Raw genomic sequence first — 16,501 nt, forward strand, 5'->3', positions numbered from 1 at the left:
TTTTTTTACAGCCCACACTGTCACCCACAAGCCTGTGCTGGATTTTTGCCAGATCCCAGAGGTGAAACTCAAACACATTGCACCATCAAACCACCATTGTTCATAAAATCTCTCTTCAGATGTAACAGAAGAATCTATAATCTATTTTCATCTTCATTCCTCATTTAACATTTCAGTTCTATACTAGCTCTTTCAACTAGGAAATCAGTCAGCCCTAGAGTGTGGCTGCTCAGTTTCTGTTCACACTAACTGAAAATTAACTGACAGGTGGTTAACCTGCAGTAGAGCAAGACAGACAATGGAGGTTTTCTTTCTTCCGTGAGGTGCGACAAACTGCTACAATGAGATATTTGGGCAAAAATCAATGAAATTTATCTTACCCGTAGAAAGCAGATTTAAGAAACACACACAGCTATCCTCATCTTGTTGAGAAGCAAAAGCCATAAATTACTAAAGCTCATGAAACATCAAAAGCAGCAAGTAAAGTTTGAAACTTACAAGTATTTCAAATGTGAGAGACCTTCAAAAGTTTCCGGAATCAGATCCGTTAAACGATTCCCCTTTAAATTTCTGAAAGTTAATACATTTTATAATGAGCTTCATGCTGTCTAACAGGATGGCTTTTAATCATGCTAAAAAGTACTAAAATACTCAGTTACAGTATTAACTTTTAGCTGTACAAAACTACTTTTGTCACCAAAGCTTACAGCTTGAAAGGGTGAGTGAAAGGAAGAAACACCGAAAGGCTATGAACTGCTGTTAGACTACTTCTGTTTTGGAAGATGCCTGGCATTTACTCCTGGAGCGGAAAAGAGTAACACTGGAAATTTAAAACAGGAGGAGATCTCCTTGAGAAAAAGATACACATTACCCCAAATACACACTTTTCCGCTGATCTTCTACTGAAGTTACAATTAGCTGATCAGAAGAATGCCAAGGAAATTCCCTGTGCAGATCTTTGCATTGGAATCATTATTGCAGAGGATAAACATGTTATGCCAACAACACCTTTCTTAGTTAACTGTCTCATGTTTTGAGATAAAACCCATGCGGGTATACAGAGATTATGACCCAGACTTTTTGTTCAGGAAAGAAGTGGCGATGCTCACTGCTAACCTCAAAGAAAGCTGCCCTCAAAGATCTAGGGATCTCTATGGCTTGGATTTCACCTTTCCCGATATTAATTTCAGTCTGGCATCAGCTCAATGGGCTCTCTGGCATCCAGCAACAGTTAGGTCATCAAACAGACTAAGCAGTTAGTCACATTGAGGAACTGTCACAGACAGGAAACCCAGGAAGTAAAAGCCACTGATGATTCTTGACTGAATTATTTTGCAGAGTTTGAAATAAAGTTTGGACATATACATGGAATTAAGGTAGAAGCTGAAATATCACAGAAAAACTTTGATAAAAAAATTAAAAAATTATGCAATTTATTATAATGGAAAGATTTTTATGTTTTATGCTTCTATTTGACATTGCACAAATAAGTTTAGCTTTACAGGGCCAGAGAGATTGTTCAACAGCAATAATGGACTTAGTACGCAATCAAAAACTCAGTTACACCTCATTCAATAAGGCGTAACTTTTTCAAGGGTTTTTACAGAGAGACCAAATCACATAAAAATGGAAGTTCACGTCAATTCAAATGATTTCTAAGATTTCCACCTGCGGGGACATCAATGGTGCACCTCGCGGAGGACTGGAAAATCATCGACAGGATTTCTGAATTTCCACATTTAATGGCACATATGCAGACATTTGGAGGTGCAGTCGGCTTCACATTTGCACTGACTGCAAACACACAAGGCAGTTGTGGTATCATTACAACTGCAAAATCTAGACATATATAATGACCAGCAGTAATATGGTGATTATATGAATCTGCACAAGACTGATTATGTCCCTTGTGAGTTGGGCAATCATAGGAGCTTTGGTCAGCCTCGTAGGTGGACATATTCCTCATTACCAATTGTTATCCATTTTTAAATCTTCAAATTAAGCTGGGCAAGTCCTGGAGGACACAGCAACTAGACTAGGCTTGAGGCAAGGGGTGAGAGAAACATGAGGGAATAATCTACCTGGCCTTTGTTCTCATCAACCAACTTGTCATAAATGCATCTGACCATGGCAGCACTGCTAAGAATGAATACCGCACAATCCTTGTAAGAATCAAGTCCCGTCTTCACACTGAGGATATCCTCCATCGGGTCATGTGGTGCTACCACCATGCTAAGTGGGATAGTTTAAAAACAGAAGAGTGTAAAAGTGGGCATCCATGAAATGTTGTGGTCCATCAGCAACTATACTATTGAATACCACCATAACGAGTAAACTCGGGATGGTATATCCCTCACTGCTCTATCAACAACTCGAATAACCAATCCTGATTTAATAAAGGAGTGTAGAAGAGCATGCCAGGTGCAGCACCAGCCATACCTGAAAATGAGGTACCAACTTGGTAAAGCTGCAAGACAGGACTACATGCATGCTAAACAGCAGAAGTAGCATGCCATAGACAGAGCTAAACAATCTCACAACCAACAGACCAAGTCAAAACTCTGCAGCCAATCCACGTGACTGACTGTGGACAATTAAGCAACAAACAAGAGGAGGCTACATGAATAACACCATCCTCAGCGATGGCATGGCCTAGCATGTAAATGTAAAACATAAAGATTAAGAATTTTCAACCATCCTTAGCCAGAAGTACAGTGTATGATTTGTCTCTGTCACCACCCAAGTCTCCATCACAAATGCCAGTCTTCAGCCAATTTGATTCATTTCATATAGATCCAAAAAAGGGTAAGTGCAATGGACACAGCAAAAGCTACTGGCCCTCAACATCCAACTGTGATGCTGAAGATCTGTGCTCTGGAGCAAGCCACTGCCTAAAACAAGCTGTTCCAGCACAGCTGCAACACTAGTATCTACCTGAAATGTGAAAATTGCCTAGATATGTCTGATCCACAAAATGCAAGACAAATCTAAACCTGCCAATTACTGTCCTAAAAACTTACTCCCAATCATTAGCAAAGTGATGGAAGAAATCATCAACAGCAGCAATTACTCACCAATAAGATACCTATCAATCCTAAGTTTGCATTTGACCATAAGCAATCAGTTCCAGAACTCATTACAACCTTTGTCCAAACATAGACATAAGAGTAGAATTCCAGAGGGGAGGAGAGAATAACTATCCTCGACATCAAGGCAGCATTTACAAGAAGTGGGGCACTCAGGACCCTAGTGAAACTGAAGTCAATGGGGATCAGGGGGAAAATTCTCTATGAATGGAGTCATACCTGAAATTTAAAAAAAAATGATTGTGTTGTTAGAGGCTAATCATCTCAGCCTCAGGACATTGTTGCAGGAGTTCCTCCGGACATTGTCCCAAGCCCAACTTCATTCAGCTGCTTCATTAATGACCTTCCTTCCACACAAGGTCAGGAACACTGATGATTGCACTGTTCAGCTCTATTCACAATTCCTCAGATAATGAAGCTGGCTGATAAGTGGCAAGAAATATTTGTGCCACACAAGTGCCAGGCAATGACCAGCACCAACAAGAGAGCACCTAACTACCTCCCCTTGGCATCATCATTGCTAAGGCCCCTACCATCAACATTCTGATCACCACTGACCAGAAACTTAACTGGACAAGCCACATAAACGTTATGTCTACTACAGCAGGTCAGACATATTTATTGCGCTTCAAGGCAAAACCACGTAGAGCTGGGGAAGAGAACATTTCCATTTTGGGAGCCCAGTAACTCCCTCTGCCCTTCTCTGTCACTGAGCCTTCACCTCGGAGATAATTCCTACCACTGTGTGATACTTCCACCTTGTGGTCTCCATCGAGGTGACTGCCAATTCATATTTCATTACAGAAATTTTATGCTATGAGAGTATACCCTCGAGGAACTGAGTTGAGACTGAACAAATTCAATTCACTCAGGACGCTTCCAACCAGAAAACAAGAAACAAACCAACTGGTAGCCCATCGGCAGAGTGAAAGAGCAGGTAGCCTGATATCAGCAACATGAGGCAAGGTTCATTTTGAGAGCTAAGCGTTATTAACATACATGTGGCAAGCTGCATGCTCTTAACAAGCAGCTAGCTGCAGCACACTGGATCCAGGCTGGTACAATATTGGGTAGCCATAAAACCAACCAGACCAGCAGAAAAGTAGATCCGTGGCTTGGTGCGATCATGGGAGTGGTGTGGGTGGGGTTGCCCACAGAAGCACTCCTGGCCCCAAAAGATAACTAACACTTGATTTTTTTGACCATTTCTTTCTTCCAACCAGGCTTTTACATGAATGGAGTTTCCACAGCGCACACAGTGCATAGTAAGCTACTAAAATTGCATCTGGGTTCTATATACATCATAAGACCTCTGACTTGCATGGACTTGAGGGTTCTATCTGATTCACGCAGGTGCCTGAACCACCCAGTGGAAGGCCTAGACACAAATTGAGCAAACTGGGGAAACTATACCCATCAGGAAAGGTTGAACAGGATGAGGTTCATTTCTCTAGAGGAGAGAAGACGAAGACATGAGCGGATAGAGGTCTTTAAGATTATGAAACAGTTTAATATGGTAGACAGAGATGGTGTTTGTACTGTCAGGCAAGATCAGAGCTAGGGGTCATAAATAGATAGTTACTCGTAATTCCACTAGGGAATTCAGGAGAAATTTCTGTACCCAGAGAATGGTTAGAATATGGAACCTGTCATCACAAGGAGTCAGTGAGGCAAAGAGCATAGATACATTTAAGGGAAAGTTAGCTAAGCACATGAGGGAGCAAAACAAAAAAGGATATATTGATGGGGTTAGGAGGAGGATCATATGGACCATAAGCACCGGCATGGATCTGTTGCCCAAATGGTCCGTTTTTGTGTCATTAATACTTTATAATACAAATGACAGAACAGGAATGGGGCAGTAGGTCAATCAATCAACCACCTCGATTTTAGCTCTGATACTTTTCCTTTTCCACCAGGGGTAAGGAGATAAAGCCCACCAAGATTTCCATCCAATTAATCAGGCTAGATCTGATCCAGGTTCCAAAATAGTACGAAGGAGGGACTTCCTCCCTCCTTCCTATTTGTTTTTGCGTTATTACATTGGGATGTCAAGAACACGTTCTAGATGGATCAAACAGGCATGCGCAAATAATAGAAGTGCAAAATTACAACTTCAAATAAGTTCATTGGATAATTGTTGTATTAACTAAAACAGCAGCATGCTTTACTTTGCTTTTTTTGTTACATGTCATGGTCCCCTGTATAGATTAAAAAACAAATTTTAATGGGTTTGTTTGGTTTAGAAATACATAGAAATTCCAACACATACAAACAAGCTATTCAGCCCAACCAGGCCATGTTGGTTTACTCTCCACGCAACTGTCCTAATCATATTTGCAGGCCCCATTCCTATATCCCTTCAACCCCTTTACTTTTCCTTCATCCATCCATCCAATCTAACCTTGAATCTTGACATAATTTCTGCCTTATGCACTAACTGGAAGTGAATTTCACAGCCTCAACTCTTTCTATAAGAAGTTTCTCTTGCTTTCCATTCTAAATTTCTTACACTTAATCGTGTATCTACAGCTCCTCATTCTCAGCCCATCAATTACTAAAAACAATCTGCTTCTACCTACTCTGTCCCATGTTTTCAGAATTTTAAACACTTTCATCATATCGTTGTATACTCTGCATTCTAATAAAAAAGACGCAATTTTTCAAGCTTTTCTTCCTAATTGTATTTTTTACAGCAAGCATACACAGCAGATCCAGATAAACATTTACTGTATTCTAGTCTTTTGGCCATTCAGGAGTTTTACAGTAATGGACAATGTATTTTCTGCAATGCACTGGCTGCAGTGACTCATAGAAGGATTGTTAGCACATCTGTTCACATTTCTTTCATGTTCTCATCCATATAATAGACTAAAACAGTGCCAGCAAAAAACAGAACCAAATATGGTGTTCTCAGAAAACATTGAATTTGAACAGAGATTTTTTTTTAATTCTTTCGTGGGATGTGGGCAGCACTAGCAAAGTCAACATTTGTTGCCCATCCCTAATTTCCCTCGAAAAGGTGGTGATGAGCCGTCTTCTTGAATTGCTGCAGTCCATCTGGTGCAGGTACACCCACAGTACTGTTAGGGTTGGCGTTCTAGGATCCAGCAACAGCGAAGGAACGGCGATATATTTCCAAGTCAGGAATGGTGTGTGACTTGGTGGGGAACCTGCAGGTGGTAAGGGTCCCATGTGTCTGCTGTCCTTGTTCTTCTAGGTGGAAGAGGTCGCAGGTTTGAAAGGTGCTTTTGAAGGAGGTATGATGAGTTGCTACAGTGCATCTTGTATACAGTACACACTGCTGTAACTGTGTATTGGTAGTGGAGGGAGTGCCGATCAAGTGGGCTGCTTTGCCCTGGATAGGGTCGAGCTTCTTGAGTGTTGTTGGAGTCACACTCATCCAGGACAAGTGGAGAGTATTCCATCACACTACTGACATGTGCCTTCTTGATTGTGGACAGGTGTTGGGGAGTCAGGAGGTGTCACATAATTCCCAGCCTCTGACTGGCTCTAGTAGCCACGGTATTTATGTGGCTGCTCCAGTTCAGTTTCTGGCCAATGGTAACCCCCAGGATATTAATACTGGGGGACTCAGCAACGGTAATGCCATTGAATGTCAAGTGGAGATGGTTAGATTCTCTCTTATTGGACAGCGTCATAGCCTAGCACTTGTGTGGCATGAAAGTTACTTGCCACTTACCAGCCCAAGCCTGAATGTTGTCCAGTTCTTACTGCATGTGGACATGGACTGCTTCAGTATCTGAGGAGTTGTGAATGGTACTGAACATTATACAATCACCAGTGAACATCCCCACCTCTGACCATTGATGGAGGGAAGGTCATTGATAAAGCAGCTTTAGATGTTGGGTCTAGGACACTACCTTGGAAAAACTCCTGCAACAATGTCCCGGGGCTGAGGTGATTGGCCTCCAATAACCACAACCATCTTCTAAGTATGACTCCAACCAGTGGAGAGTTTTCCCCTTAATTCCATTGACTTCAGTTTGGCTAGAGTTCCTTAATGCCATACTCAGTCAAATGCTGCCTTGATATCAAGGGCAGTCACTCTCACCTCACCTCGAGTTCAGCTCTTCTGTCCACATTTGGACCAAGACTGTAACAAGGTCAGGAACTGAGTGGCCCTGGTGGAACCCAAACTGAACATCAGTGAGCTGGTTATTGCTGTTTAAGTGACGCTCGATAGCACTGTCGCGCCATCTTCCACTACTTTGTTGATGATCGAGAGTACACTGATAGGGCAGTAATTGGCCAGATTGGATTTGTCCTGCTTTTTGTGGATAGGACATACCTGGGCAATTTTCCCACATTGTCGGGTAGATGTCAGTGTTGTAGCTGTACAGGAACAGCTTGGCTAGGGGCGCAGCAATCATGGCCTATGGCAGAAGCTTGAAGCCATGTGTATATTTATGGAGGCCAGTCAAAACCTCTGTACACCTAAGAGTAAAAGCAGACAAATTTCTACAACAAACAACATAACTAGAGTGAAAATCAAGGCTCAGTTATACACGATACATTTTTTTCACTTCTGTCAAAAAAGAACCTCATTCAAAAAACTGCTACAGACATGCATGTAGACAGTCCAAGGATCATTATAAAAAGATCTAATGCAATTTAACAATATTTTTCCAGAACATATGAAGGTCTGCCATTTCAAGTCACAAAACTAATAAATAAAAGAGTAAGGAAAGCAACCAATTAAAAACCACTTAGGAAAAGCAACCAACTGAAGGAGATTATGGTGGGACCCGCCATCCGTGGATAACTAAAGCAGTTAAAGATAGTATCAAACTTAAAGAAAAAGCCTATAATTGCACAATGATGGGAGGCAGGTCAGAAGATTGGTCAGAATATAAAAAATCAGCAAAGAATGACTAAAAGATTCATAAGGAAGATAAAATTAAAGTACGAGAGAAAGCTAGGTAAGAATATAAAGACAGATAGTAAGAATTTCTATAGATATTTAAAAAAGAAAAGTTAACAAAGTGAGCGTTGGTCCTATAGAAAGTGAGTCTGGGGAATTAATAATAGATAATAAAGGAGATGGCAGATGAATTGAACAGATATTTTGCATCGGTCGTCACTACTGAGGATACAAGTAACATCCCAGTATTAGCTGTAAGTCAGGAAATGGAAGGGAGAGAAGAACTCAAGAAAATTACAATCACCAAGGAAGTGGTACTGAACAAATTGTTGGAGCTGAAGGCTGACAAGTGTTCGGGTCCTGATGGACTTCATCCTAGGCTGTTAAAAGAAGTGGCCAGTGAGATAGTTGATGCATTAGTTTTAATTTTCCATAATTCCCTAGATTCGGGGAAGATTCCGTTAGATTGGAAAATAGCGAATGTAACTCCCTTATTCAAAAAAAAGGCAGAAAGCAGGAAACTACAGGCCAGTTACTTAACATCCATCTTAGGGAAAATGTTAGAAGCTATTTTTAAAGATGTTATTGCAGGGCATCTAGAAAAATTCAAAGTAATCAGGCAATCAACATGGTTTTGTGAAAGGGAAATCATGTTTAACTCCGCCTGTGCGGAGTTTGCAAGTTCTCCCTGTGTCTGCATGGGTTTCCTCCGGGTGCTCCGGTTTCCTCCCACATGCCAAAGACTTGCAGGTTGATAGGTAAATTGGCCATTATAAATTGCCCCTAGTGTAGGTAGGTGGTAGGGAAATATAGGGACAGTTGGGGATGTGGTAGGAATATGGAATTAGTATAGGATTAGTATAAATGGATGGTTGTTGGTCGGCACAGACTCGGTGGGCCGAAGGGCCTGTTTCAGTGCTGTATCTCTAAAACTAAAAACTAAAACTAAAACAATTTATTGGAGTTCTTTGAAAAAGTAACATGTGCTGTGGATAAAGGGGAACGGATGGATGTATTGCACTTAGATTTCCAGAAGTCATTTGATAAGGTGCCACATCAAAGGTTATTGTGGAAAATAAAAACTGGTGTGGGGGTAACATATTGGCATGGATAGAAGATTGGCTAGCTGACAGGAAACAGAGAGTAGGCATAAATGAGTCATTTTCTGGTTGGCAAGATGTAACGAGCAGTGTGCCACAGGGATCTGTGCTGGAGACTCAACATTTTACAATTTATATAAATGACTTAGATGAAGGGACCGAAGGTATGGTTGCTAAATTTGCTGATATCACAAAGATAGAACAAAGAACAGTACAGCACAGGAACAGGCCATTCGGCCCTCCAAGCCTGCGCCGATCTTGATGCCTGCCGAAACTAACACCTTCTGCACTTCCAGGGCCCATATCTCTCTATTCCCTTCCTATTCATATATTTGTCACGATGTCTCTTAAACGTCGCTATCGTATCTGCTTCCACCACCTCCCCTGGCAGCAAGTTCCAGGCACTCACCACCCTCTGTGTAAAAAACTTGCCTCGCACATCCCCTCTAAACTTTGCCTCTCGCACCTTAAACCTATGTCCCCTAGTAACTGACTCTTCCACCCTGGGAAAAAGCTTCTGACTATCCACTCTGTCCATGCCGCTCATAACTTTGTAAACCTCTATCATGTCGCCCCTCCACCTCCGTCGTTCCAGTGAAAACAATCCGAGTTTTTCCAACCTCTCCTCATAGCTAATGCCCTCCAGACCAGGCAACATCCTGGTAAATCTCCTCTGTACCCTCTCCAAAACCTCCACGTTCTTCTGGTAGTGTGGCGACCATAATTGCACGCAATATTCTAAGTGTGGCCTAACTAAGGTTCTGTACAGCTGCAACATGACTTGCCAATTTTTATACTCTATGCCCCGACCGATGAAGGCAAGCATGCCGAATGCCTTCTTGACTACCTTATCAACCTGCGTTGCCACTGTCAGTGACCTGTGGACCTGTAAGTTGTGAAGAGGACATAAGGGGGCTACAAAGGGATATAGATAGGTTAAGTGAGTGGGTAAAGGCCTGGCAAATGGAGTATAATGTGGGAAAGTGTAAAATTGTCCACTTTGGCAGGAAGAATAAAAAAGAAGCATATTATCTAAATGGTGAGACATTGCAGAGCTCTGAGATCTGGGTGTCCTAGTGCATGAATCGCAAAAGGTTAGTACGCAGGTACAGCACGTAATTAGGAAAGCTAATAGAATGTTATTGTTTATCGTGAGGGGAATCGAATACAAAAAGTAGGGAGGATTTCCTTCAGCTATACAGAGCATTGTGAGACCACATCTGGAGTACAGTGTACAGTATTGGTCTCCTTATCTAAGGAAGAATGTAAATGCATTGTAGGCAATACAGAAAAGGTTTACTAGACTAATACCTGGAATGGGCAGGTTGTCTTACGAGGAATTTAGAAGAGTAAGAGACGACTTGATTGAAACATATAAGGTCCTGAGGGGTCTTGACAGAGTGGATGTGAAAAGGATGCTTCCCCTTGTGGGAGAATCTAGAACTAGGGTTTACTGTTTAAAAATAAGGGGTCACCCATTTAAGCCAGAGGTGAGGAGAATTTGTTTTCTCTCAGATGGTCGTGAGTCTTTGGAATTCTCTTTCTTAAATGGCGGTGGAAGCAGAGTTTTTGAATATTTTTTAAGGCAGAGGTAGATAGATTCTTGATAAGCAGGGGGTGGAAGGTTATTGGTGGTAGGTGGAAATGTGGAGTAATCAGTTCAGCCATGAACTTATTGAATGGCGGAGCAGGCTTGAAGGGCCGAGTGGCCTACTCCTGCTCCTAATTCGTATGTTCGTATGAATGGACTGGTATGCTAGACAAACGGAAATAAAGACCATTGGTCAAAATACCATAGTGTTGAGCATAATGCTGCTCCTGACATCCAACAAACAGAAAGCTTCATAATTAAAAGTTAACGGGTTAGTGATTACAGTTAAAATTTCAGCTTTCATATGCATGTTGATGACACCAGCTCTACCTGTTTACCACTTCCCTCACTCCACAACAGTCTTTGTGCTGTCAGGCTGGCTGTCTGACCTCAAGTTGTGGACAAGTCAAAATTTCCTCCAACTGAACACTGGGAAAGCTGAACTATCAATTTCAGACCTTGCCGTAAACTTCATACTTTTACGACTGACTCCAATCTTGTCCCTGGTCACATTCTCAGCCTGAACAAGAAGATACAAAATCACAGGTCTTGTTCAACCCAAATTGAGCCTTAAACCCTACATCATGTCCATCACCAATACCACTTACTTTCCCCTCCATATTTCCCAACTCAGCCCTTACCTTATTCACATTACTGCTGAAATCCTTATCTGTGTTTTTGTCACCTCGACACTAACGTCTCCAATGGTCTCCCATCCTTTATAAACGTCAGTTTGTCCAAAAACTCAGGTACTTTAAACTGATTCACACCCACCCCTCCTGACTTCACTGAGCAATATTAGCTCCCGGACACCCATTGCATTAAATTCAAAATCCTTATTTTGAAAGCCCTCCAACTCCTCACCCCACCCTATTCCCTACCCTTTCACCTCCCCACCTTTAAAACCTCCCAAAACTCATCTTTTCAAACACGCTTTTGGTCGCTTCTCCTAATTCTTTACTATGATTTGGCATCCATTCTTATTCCTTCAATTAAAGCACTTCGCAACATGCTTTTTTTCCAATTAAAAAGGAGTTTTTATTGTTATTGCAACCCAAATGCTGGCCTTCTGGATGAAAGCCAAATAAAGCAACCAAATTACGGAACTAAGAACACTAAAATGTTTTAACGATACAGAAACCAGACAAATAAATAGGTACATAAATAAATAAAACTTCTTTATCAAGAGAAAGTTTGTGATATCAGAATTAGCAACCAGGTGACTGTGAAGACAAAAAAAAAAGACTAAGAAGAAATAAAGAGGTTAAATGAGACAAGTTCAAATATGTTAAATAAATAATGCAGAATAAACTGTTCCATAGTGATGCAAGGGAAAGACACATTTTCAACGACTGCATGTTGTGAAGTTGGGAAAGTCAGGGCTTCCTGCATGGTGCTCAAATGCATCTACTGCTCACCAGTCTCTAATAGCATTTATTTTTAAACAGTTTGCGAAGATTGCAGACCCTGCCATAATTCCATACCTTCATCCCTTACATCTTAGTCTCAGATTGAACAAAGTAGTTCCAAGCCTCAGCAACCTATTCAAAGCTGAGCTTCTAATTCCATATCCCTTTCATCACAAAGACTCCCTATTTCCATCTTTGTAATATTGCCCGTCTCCATTCCTATCTCAGCCCGCCTGCCTTTGAAACCTTTACATGCCTTCGTTACTTCCAGGATATACTTGGGAGGTTTTTCACCTTGCTGGATGTGAAATGTCATAGGTGCTCAAGAATAGCTTGGCTGGGGGCGGCAGGGGGTTGAGGTGATAAATCTGGTGGACAGGTCTTCACCACTACAGTCAGGATGTTGTCACAGCCCAAAGCTTTTGCTGTATCTAATATCCTCAGCTGCTTTTCAATGTCATGTGGAATTAAGTTAATTGATAGAAAATAAAGTCAATGCTAACAACCCGTTGTTGTACAATATTAATTAATCATGATTTTCTATTAACCATCAACTCAGAGTTAGTGTTAATTTCTTAAGCTGACAATCAGGCAAAGTTAGGGAACAAAGAATAGAACTTAACTTCTGCTAAATAATATTATTAGTGCAACTCACAAGCATACTCACAGATATTCTACACTTGGATAAAATAACCAGTTGTCTTTCCATATAAATGAAACGTTGTTATCTCGAAAATCCCTAAAGTGAAAATAAATACTGTAAAACATTAAAGCTCAGACCAAACATCAATACAGAATAAAGTGGTTGAAGAATTTATGAGATTAATTTATCACATTTCTGACATGTCACAAATCTCAAGGTTATCTTATTCCTATTACAATATATTTTACTTTAAACACAATTTTGAGCCCTGCAAGGCAGTGATACAGGTCAGGTTGACAGTTTCACATCGGCAGCAGTGCTCCAGTACCTTAGCCAAAATGCCTTTCTTGGTATGTGAACTGAGACAATGGGGGGGGGGGGGGGGATTTTAACTTTCCTGACCCACCAAGAGTAGGGTGCGAGGGCGGATGGGGCAGGGGGTGGGGGGTGGGGGGCAAGACAGCAAAGAAAACCTGGAAGTTGGGTTCCCTGCACGAAATGCGTGACATCACCGACACGTTCTCAGCCCAGACGCCAGCCTGACTGACAGGCTTGGCTTCCAGTCAGGTGGGGAGCAGTCCAGAGGCGGCCGCAGAACAAGGGAGGCCTGAGGGATCGGAGGTCTCAGCAGACTGGGGTGGGGGGAAAAAAAAAAATCAGAAGCATCTTGGAGGAGATCGGAAGGGTTGATAGCAATGCCCCACACAAATTTTTTTTGTTGTTGTGTGCAGCCTGTTCATTTCAATGCATGATACCTTTAAATACCACATGTGGTATCTTAAAAGAGGACAACTTGTGAGCAGCCTTTTCGGTGACACCGAAATGAGCTTTCAAACACATATGTGCGCCAAAGATCGCTTATTTTCACCTCTAATATCACCCACCTCAGCTCTTCTGCCGCTGAAACCCTCATCCACGCCAGACTTGACATACACCTGGCTGACCTCCCACATTCTACCCTCTGTAAACATGATTCTACACATGCACATCTTAGAGGGAATGTTGGTCAGTGGGCGAAGTGGGCTGCCTGATCACAGAGACACACTCGTTCCAACAGTTAAGTGGAAAGGTCCTTCCCTCCTGATCCAGCAGTTGCTTGCTTTGGTTTAGCTGGTGGGTTTCCAGAGGCCTGGGAAGCCCAATTGGCAAGGATTAAAATTCAAATAGTGAATACAAATAAGGCATGCAGTCTCATTATAATAATTAAAGTGTCAACCCATCTCCTTGGAGCGGGTTGCTCTCCCATGCAACACTGTTGTCCCCCCACTTTAAAACTGAAAGTGGGTGGGTTGGAGGTCAGGATTCAGACTTTTAACTAACCCCACCTGACCCAAACCTGCCTGTTATTTTGGGGTTAAAATTCCCCGCCCCCCAATATATGTTCAAAAGCTATTTCATCATTAGGAATCACTGCCAGACTTAATCCTCTATTCACCCAACATGTATGTACACTTTCTGGCAAGGTTGACTGAATAGACATCAGGATCAAGTACCGAAGACAATTTCCTTATTTCCTTAACTTCTGATCCTTGACCCCCTCCTATTTCTCATCTAGGTGCTGCACCTCGGCAGCTTCATCCAAAACCACATCAGTTTCAATCAGTTCCTACATGTACGCTAACACCAACCATCACTACCTCACCACCAGCTCTCTTGACCCCTCCACTGTCTCTAAATTGTTAGACTGCTATCTGACATCCGGCACTGGATGAGCAGAAATTTCCTCAAAATAAATATTGGGAAGACTGAAGCCAGTGTTTTTGGTCCCTGCCACAAACTCCGCTCCCTTGCCACTAATTGCATCCCTCCCCCTGTCTGAGACTTAGCGAGACAGTTCGCAACCTCGGTCATATTTGACACCGAAATGAGCTTTCAAACACATATGTGCGCCAAAGATCGCTTATTTTCACCTCTAATATCACCCACCTCAGCTCTTCTGCCGCTGAAACCCTCATCCACGCCAGACTTGACATACACCTGGCTGACCTCCCACATTCTACCCTTTGTAAACATGAGGTCATCCAAAACTCTGCTGCCCCTGTCCTAACTCACGTCAAATGCCATTCCCCCATCAGCCCTGTGCTTGTTGACCTACACTGGCTCCCAGCTAAACAGTTCAATTCTAAAATCCTTGTTTTCAAATCCATCCATGGCCTGACCCCTCTCTAGCTCTGTGATTTCCTCAGCCCTACAACCCTCCACAATATCTACACTGCTCTAATTCCGGCCTATCAAGCATAGTTGATTTTAATCACTCCACCATTAATGGCTGTGCCTTCTGTTGCCTAGGCCCGAAGCTCTAGAATTCCTGCCTAAACCTCTCCATATCTCTACCTCATTTTCCTCCTTTAAGACGTTCCTTACAACCTACCTCTTGGACCAAGGTTTTGATCATTTGCCCCAATACCTTCTTAGGTGGCTCAGTGTCATTATTTTTATAATGCTTCTGAAACGCCTTAGGACGTTTTATTACGTTAAAGATGCGAAGTAAATAAATAAATATTGTTCCCTCATACATAAAAGTTCAAATCTGGGTTATTTTTGGTTTGCATGGCTCATTATCACACTATTTGACTCATTTATCTACCAGGTCACCAGCAAACCGGATTTGTTTCAAAATTCAAGAGAATGCTGTTCACTGGAAGAAGCATTCAACCTTTTGAAGTAGAGAGAAGTGTTTGTGTGTTATTGCTAGTGAGCTGTGCAGAACCAAGGTTAAGGACCTCTTTCCCCTACCACAGATACATCACAAAATTAAGCCACTTTACATCCAGTAAAGGCACTAAACTCTATTTCCTATGCATAGAAAGTAAACATTCTATGGGTATAGGCATATGGGTATATGCTGACATAGTACTATTAAGTTCACTTGCAGAAGCTTGTAGAATGGTGCTCCCAGGCCTGCAAGGAGTTTGGACTGACAGTCAGCATCAGGAAGACCAAGGTTATGGGAAAGGACTTACAGACTCCAACTTCCATCAACATCGACAACCTCACTTTAGATGTCGTCGACAGCTTTACATACCTTGGATCAACAATCACCAGCCACCTGCGCCCTTGATGCCAAACGCAGCAACAGGATTGCCAAGGATGCAGCAGTCATGTCAAAGTTGAGAAGACAAGTGTGGACCAACAGCAAACAAACCTAAAATACAAAGCTCTGCACATACCGGGCTTGTGTTCTCAGTGAAGCACGGACAACTTATGCAAGCCAAGAAAAGTGGCTGAACAGACGAACATTGGACATCTCTTGGCAGGACAGAATGCCAAATACAAAATGCAGGGATCTCCAGATGTTTGCCCTTGAGTTGGCTGGGTTATGCGTGCCAAAGGGATGACGGCCACATTCCCAAAGACATGCTGTATGGTGAGCTTGCTATCGGCACAAGATCAACAGGTCACCCACATCTGCGAAACAAGGACATCTGCAAGCAAGATCTCAAGTTGACTGGGATCAGTGTCGATGCGTGGGAAGTCCTTGCTGGTGACTGGAGTGCCTGGAGACAAGCAGTCAGGAAGGGAGTGGAAAGAGCAGAGGACAAAATAAATGGCCAGATGGCGGAAAAGAGAGCCGGTGGAAGGAAAAAAAAAATCAGTCGACGTCAAGCCAATGCTATTCATCTGTGCTAGCTGTGGAAGGGATTGCCACTCACAAGTCGATCTCTACAGTCACAACAGACAATGTTCAATCCAGAAGCGACATACGCCCCAGGCACAGTCCATCGTCTCCCGAGACGGCCTGATGCCTACTACAACTATGGGTGTACTTAAGAGGGCAAGAAGCACA

At 42.3% G+C, this 16,501-nt stretch overlaps 1 protein-coding gene across 4 annotated transcripts in view; it reads right to left on the reverse strand.

The window, feature by feature from the left end:
• The window catches only part of LOC137349404 (toll-like receptor 3), a 179,221-nt gene that overhangs the window by 138,741 nt on the left and 23,979 nt on the right, over positions 1-16,501 (reverse strand). Inside the window, exons 2-3 of one of the 4 annotated variants that reach the window (XM_068014922.1) lie at positions 12,739-12,810; positions 499-570 (exon numbers count right to left, since the gene is read on the reverse strand). The exons of 1 other annotated variant lie outside the window; for it this stretch is intronic. In XM_068014922.1, the coding sequence (XP_067871023.1) occupies positions 499-570; positions 12,739-12,810 (144 nt within the window). The remainder of the gene's footprint in view (positions 1-498; positions 571-12,738; positions 12,811-16,501) is intronic. 2 more of the 4 variants (XM_068014925.1, XM_068014932.1) reach the window with 2 other exon arrangements.

This window comes from Heterodontus francisci, chromosome 2 (assembly GCF_036365525.1).
Source record: "Heterodontus francisci isolate sHetFra1 chromosome 2, sHetFra1.hap1, whole genome shotgun sequence".
In the NCBI taxonomy this organism is placed as follows: domain Eukaryota; kingdom Metazoa; phylum Chordata; class Chondrichthyes; order Heterodontiformes; family Heterodontidae; genus Heterodontus; species Heterodontus francisci.